General features: G+C 22.6%; 1 protein-coding gene across 1 annotated transcript in view; it reads left to right on the top strand.

Annotated features, from left to right (window-relative positions):
- Positions 1-1053: 1053 nt before the first annotated feature.
- LOC117172299 (transcription initiation factor IIB) overlaps positions 1054-6876 on the top strand; it is a 28249-nt gene continuing 22426 nt past the window's right edge. Inside the window, exons 1-2 of the mRNA XM_033360066.1 lie at positions 1054-1307; positions 1929-2039. Of these exons, the coding sequence (XP_033215957.1) occupies positions 1291-1307; positions 1929-2039 (128 nt within the window). The 5' untranslated portion in view covers positions 1054-1290. The remainder of the gene's footprint in view (positions 1308-1928; positions 2040-6876) is intronic.

The raw sequence follows: 6876 nt of genomic DNA, 5'->3' as shown, positions 1-6876 counted from the left end.
TTTAATATTTTTTGTACCAAATTCATTTGTTTGGTGAAAATTTAACTGTTCTGTTAAAAATTGATATTTTTTCTTTAAAAATTCTTCTATTCTGTTGAAGTTTGGCCTCTTTAGTAGATAATTTATTAATTATTTTTGTTACCAAAATATAATAATTTTATTTTTGCTTGAAAATTTATATTTTTTCAGTTGAAAAAATTTATTTATTTTTGTAGAAAATGTCTATTTTTCCGTTTCATAAATACAACATTATTTATTAAAAATCTTGTCTTTGTGACTTAAAAACTCAACATTATAAATCGGAGTTTTCGTATGTATTGAACAATCTTTCTTTGTTAAAAATTCAACTATCTTCTTGAAAATTGTTATTTTTTGTAGAAAATTTATCTTCTGCGTTGAAAATTGAACATCTGGTTAAAAAAATTATTATTGAATAATTTTTGTTAACAGTTTATTTCTTTGGTTCAAAAGTTACCGAATTTTATTGTAATTTTGTTTTTGTTGAAAATCAGTTTTATCAGTTAAAAATCCACATATTTTGTTAAAAACTCTACTTTTCTAGTCGAAAATTTAATTATTTTGGTAGAAAATGTATATTTCTTGGATCGAAATTCAACTTTTTTTTCAAAAATTTGTCAATTTTTTTCTTTATTGATTAAAAGACTTTTCGTGGTTTAATATACAACTCTTCTGTTGAAAATGAGTACTTTTTAGTTCAATTTAAAAGCTTTTTTTATGGAAAATTCAAATCTTTTTTGGTAGAAGTATCATTTATTACATCTTTAGTTGAGAATTTTTTTTATTGAAGATTTAGCAGTTTCGTTCAAAATTGAACTATTTTGTTGAAAATTATCTTTTTTTCGGTTGAAAATTAACTACTTTATCTAAAAATGTAATAATACAAATTTACATTTTCGTCAGTTTTATTATGCACACAAATATAACCTTCCTTGTCACTGTCCTTCAACTGAAACTGAAATTCTTAATTAGGTGTGTGCATTTGAAAACATTCCTTCCTTCCAGTTTTTAAAACTATCCAATTGATAAGCAAGAAAAGCGACAATACTGCTTTCGATATTTCCGTGACACGCATATTTTTTAGAGCAAGAAGATTTAAAACACCTCATCTCTGATTTAAACTTCCCTGAAAATCACATCAACGCCCTCCTAGCGGAATCAGGGGACACTAAAATTATTGTTCGCATAAAAAAGTCTTCCATTTCGTTTAGTTATTTTTGTCTATTTTGGTATTCAGATTTTAAGTTTTCTCCGTTTTCTCAATCCAAAAATATGGCAACTTCTTCCAAGTAAGTAAATTAAACATATTCGTCACAACCTTTAATAATCATTTTTCAAATAAAATAAAATAAAATATGTGAACGTGGCTTCTATTTCGAAATTCCGATTATTTCAATTAATAAAGAAGAGCAAGAAGTAATTTCACCAGCTTGTTTTTATTTTAACTTCATAAAGGAAATTACTTCCCCTTTATTATAATTTAATCTATGACAAGAGTTCTTAAGAATGATCTTTTGTATGTTTGGAATCCTGACTCCTCCGATCCCTCCAATTTTGAGGTTATGTCTGCCACACTTCTGATTGTTTACGTTGTTTTTGTTATCAGTCGCAGCTGGGACTCTATTGTTATTTATTTTCAAACAATTTTTCAAATTTTTGTCGTTTATTTATCATTATTTTTGTCAGAATTCTAACCCCCCCCCCCCACGATTACGAAAAAAATGTTATTTTCATTCAATTTCGTCCTTTTTGCGACTTAGATTTGGATCGATTAGTAATTCTTAAAAGTACTTTCTATCCATAAAATTGTTACAATTATAGAATAAAAACTCCAGAAATTTAATTTAAAATTCATTTTTGAGGTTAGGGCCGGATTGCAAAGCCTTTATTTATTTTCTTTTTAATTTCAGCCCCTACGACAATAAAATTTGTTGTCCTTATCATCCAGGATGCCCTCTTATCGAAGATTACAGAGCTGGGGATCAAATTTGCCCAGAATGTGGATTAGTTGTCGGAGACAGGTAAAAAAAAGTTTTTTTTTAAATGTATATATATATAAGTCAAAATGATTTGATTTTTAACATTTTAATTAAATAAAATAATTTAAATTTAAAACCAAACTTCAATTTTATTGATCAGTTGACTCATATTGGTGATTTTCTGTACCAAGTTCAATTGAAAATATGAATTCGCTAAACAAAAAATGTAATAATTTATATTTTAACCAGAAAACGATGTTAAATTAAATGCAAAAAAAGTTGAGTTGAACGAAAAAGGACCAATTTCTAATCAAATAGTTCAATCCTGTACTAAAATATTGACTAAAAACGACGAATTTTCAACTAAGAATTATTTTTCAGTCAATGAGGAACAAAAATGTCATCGAAAATGTTGAATTTTCATTAAAAAATATGAATTTACAATCAAGAAGATTCATTTTCTACAAAAATAGACGTATTTGTAACAAATTAAATAAATTTTTAACTAAAGACCTTGAATAATACATACGGTAGTAAAAATTTTATTTGATTAATTTTTAGTTTACATAATAATAGAGTAGTTCAATTTTCATTCTTTAGAATTAATTTTCAATCAAATTTTCTTCAAAACAGTATAATTTTGTACCAAATAATTGTATTTTTTACTTAGTTAGATTTGGGAGCCAAAAATAAAATTTTGATATGTAACAATAAAATCTTTCATCAAAATAGTTCTATCTTAATTTTAATAAATTAATTATAAACCAAAAAATAATTTTCATCTGAAATATGAATCTTTAACCTAAAAAATAAGTTTTTAAGACAGTAGTTTTCTTTCAACAGTAGAGTTTAATTTTCAAGTAAAAATGTTATAGTTGACATTTTAACTAAAAATATAAATTTTCAACTAAGCATTGTTCAAACCATTTAGTTTAAATGTTTTTAATTTGTTGAAAATTCGCCTTTTTTCGTGGAAAAATAATTTTTTACTTGAAAATTTATATTTTTGGTTGAAAATTAAACTATTTTGGCAAAATTACAACTGCTTTGTTGAAATCTCATATTTTTTACTTAAAATTTCAACATTTTGGATGAAATTTTTTTCTTTATTGAATGAAAAATCTTTCTTCGTTGAAAATTTTTTTTTTATTTGAAAATTTATCTCTGGGCAGAAACTTTATATTTTTTAGTATTTTTTGTTGAAGATTAAAGTATTTTATTTTGTTAGAAAATCATCCGTTTTTTTTCTATTAAAATATTTCTTATTTAAGTTGAAAATTAAACTCCTCGGTTGAAAGAAAGCTGTCTTAAAATTTTATTTTGTAGGCTAAAGATTAATATTTCAGTTAAAAATGATTTTTTGTTGTTTGAATTAATTTATAAAAATGAAGATTAAACTATTTTAATGAAAATTTGATTGTTTATAGCAAATTTGTATTTTTGGCTGCAAAATTTAACAACTTAGTATAAGATAAAATTATTTGGTGCAAAATTAAAAAGTTTTGAACATTAGATTTTTTATTCAAAACTAATTCTAGCGAATGAAAATTTATCTTTATTATATAAACTAAAAATTAATAAAATAAAATTTTGACCAAAATATGCATTATTTAAGCTAGTTAGTTAAAAATGTATGTAGTTTGTTACAAATTCGTCTAATTTTGTAGAAAACGAATCTTCTCGATTTAAAATTCATATTTTTGAATAAAAATTTAACATTTTTTATGAATTTTTTTTCATAATTGTCCAGGAGAATATATTCAACTTGAATCAAAAATATTTGAATAAAAACAAAAAGGATGATTTTCTAACAAAATAGTTTAATCCTCAACCAAAACTACTAAAAAAGATCAAGTTTCTACCAAGAGATAAATTTTCAAGTAATAAAAGACGAATTCTTAGCTAAGAAAGATTTTCAACCAAAAAGTTGAAATTAGATTAATTTTCTACGAAAAAAGATGATCTTTCAACAAATTAAAAACATTTTCAATTAAAGGGTTTGAACAATTTAAAAAATTAATTTTAATACATTTTTCGTGCAGAATTCAACTTTTTTCAAATACAAATTTGATTACTTGGAAAGACTTTTATTGAAGAATATTCATAATTCTGATCTTTTGGTTTAAATTGATCTATTCCAGTTGAAGATTCAATATGACACTATTTATTTATTTTGACACTATTTTTTAAACATTTGCGATAGTTTTTGAGAGAACACGTATTTTTTTCGAATTGTTTTAAAACTATTTTTTGAAAAGCTCAAAAGATCCGATTTCCAAAAAAGTTAATGTTCTAAAACTTTTGGGGTGCTGAAACCGATTTTGATAACATAATTTCCAAATTTAAAGTGGCTGATTCAATACGTGAATTAAGAATCTAATCCTATGTATTTTCATAACTTAAAAATGAAGTTTATTTAATTTTCAAGATGAATAAGTCAAAATTATTTAGTTGTCTCGAAATTTAAGATTTTTAAAATTATAAATTGAAGAAATTTCAAACTTAAATCATCAAAATGACATCATTTTTCATTTTTAAAAGCTTTTATTTAATTTGGCGTTCCTTTATGTTGGCAATCAGATCTGCTGATCGAAAATTAAGGCAGTTCTTGTCAAGCTAGAAACTTTTTTTTTTTTAATCTACGCGTCTTTCATGGCAATACACTAATCTGAAAAAAATTTGCATTTTGCATAAATAAGTATTGTTTTTCAGAGACAGTAGTTTTTATAGCCAGCGCGTGTAGCTGGCATATGAATGTTTGTACATCTTTAAAGTTAAATAAATTTCAATTTTAAATCTTTAAAAACAAATATTTTTCAATTTAAAATCTTCAAAATTGAACTATTTCGAATAAGCATGTAAAATTGCATCGTTTTCTAGTTTCAAAATTAAATATTAAATAGACTTCAATACAAAATTTTCAAACCTGCAGAATTCTGCATTTTATGTATTCAAAATTGGACTATAAATTCCAAAAACGTTCAACATTAAATAATTAAAAATTGTAAGTCGTTAAAATTAAGAAATTTAAAAATTTGGAATTTAAACTATTCTAAAAAAAAAAACATTCCAAATTGTATCGTGTTCTAGTATAAAAATTAAATATTGAGAAGTATTTAATTGAAAATATTTAAAATTGAAGAATTTTCCTTTTTGAGTTTTCAAAATTGAACTATATATTGCACAAAAAAAAAACAGCTCAAAATTACACAATGTTAAGCGAAAAAATTACGCATTAATGAATCTTCAGTTTTAAATCTTTAAAATGGAAGAAGTTTAAATTGCAAATTGCTCAAATTGAAGCATTTTAAATTGTAAACCTTCAAAATTGAACTATTACAAAAAGCTTTAAAATGGACGAGTTTTTAATTTTGTAAATTGCAAATTAAAGATTATGTAAGTTTTAAGCTTGAAAATTAATATTTTTGTAATTTTGATACTATACATTTAAAACTTCTTCAATTTGAAAGATTTAGAATTGAAAACTCCTGATTCTTTACAAAACTAAAGAATTTTTATTTATGCATCTTTAAAATTAAATGTTTTAAAATAAAAATATTTCAAACTAATAAATAATAATTGAAAAAGCAATAAAAATATCCAAACTTCCTGAATATTGAATCCTAAGTCCTTAAAATTTAATTGCATATTCATAAAAGAACCTTTAAAATTACAGAATTTTAAACTACAAACATTACGCATTAACGAATCTTCCATGGTAAATCTTGAAAATTGAAGAATTTTAAATTGTGAATCATTGCAAAAAAATATTTCAACTGTAAATCATCAAAATTAAACTATTCTAAAGAAAAGTTGAAAATTACATACCTGCCAAGCTTAAATTGTGAAAATTGGAGAATTTTCCCTTTTTAAATGTAATCAAATAAATAAAAAAAATTTTAACGCTTTGATTAATGCTTAGTTGTTATTATTTTTAGATTGAATAAATTTTATTCATTTAGAAAAAGCGTTTTTCATGAGTTAATGTCTGATAAAAAATTATTTTTTACTTTTTTGTACGTTTAAATGCGGCAAGCATTAAATAAAATCATTTTTTTTTAAAATATTTTTATTTATTTCATTACATTTAAAATGGGAAAATTCTTTAATTTTCACGATTTAAGTTTTATAGGTATATAATTTCCAACTTTTGTTAGAATATTTTAATTTTTAGTTGAAATATATAGAATTTTTTATTATTTTTAATTTTGAACGTTCTTTTAGAAATATGTAATTACATTTTGAGGACTTGAATTCAACATTCATGAAGTTTGTATATTTTTGAATGCTTTTTCAATTATTATTTATTAGTTTTAAATATTTTTATTTTCAAATATTCAATTTTAAAGATGCATAAATAAAAATTCTCTAGTTTTGTTAAGGATCAGGAGTTTTCAATTCTAAATCTTTAAAATTGAAGAAGTTTTAAATGTAAATTATGAATATTACAAAAATATTAATTTCCAAGCTTAAAACTTACATAATTTTCAATTTGCAATTTACAAAATTAGAAACTCGTCCATTTTAAATATTTTTAGATTCAAAGTTCTAGAATTTTGAAGCATAATTTTGAGTAATTTCAAACCTTTTTGTAAGAGTTCAATTTTGAAGGTTTACAATTGAAAATGCTTCAATTTTAACGATTTGCAATTTAAAATTCTTCCATGTTAATGAATATATAGTTCAATTTTGAAAGGTTAAAAAGGAAAATTCTTAAATTTTAAATATTTTAAATTATTTTTAATTAAATACTTCTCAATATTTAATTTGTATACTAGAAAACGATGCAATTTAGAATGGTTTTTTTAAAATAGTTTAAATTTAAAGATTTAAATTATTTAATTTTAACTTTTTGCCATTTTTAATTAGTTAATGTTGA

The sequence above is a fragment of the Belonocnema kinseyi genome, chromosome 1, assembly GCF_010883055.1.
Source record: "Belonocnema kinseyi isolate 2016_QV_RU_SX_M_011 chromosome 1, B_treatae_v1, whole genome shotgun sequence".
Classification (NCBI taxonomy): Eukaryota; Metazoa; Arthropoda; class Insecta; order Hymenoptera; family Cynipidae; genus Belonocnema; species Belonocnema kinseyi.
The sequence above is the reverse complement of the archived record's forward strand: the minus strand, read 5'-3'. Positions and strand labels throughout refer to the sequence as shown.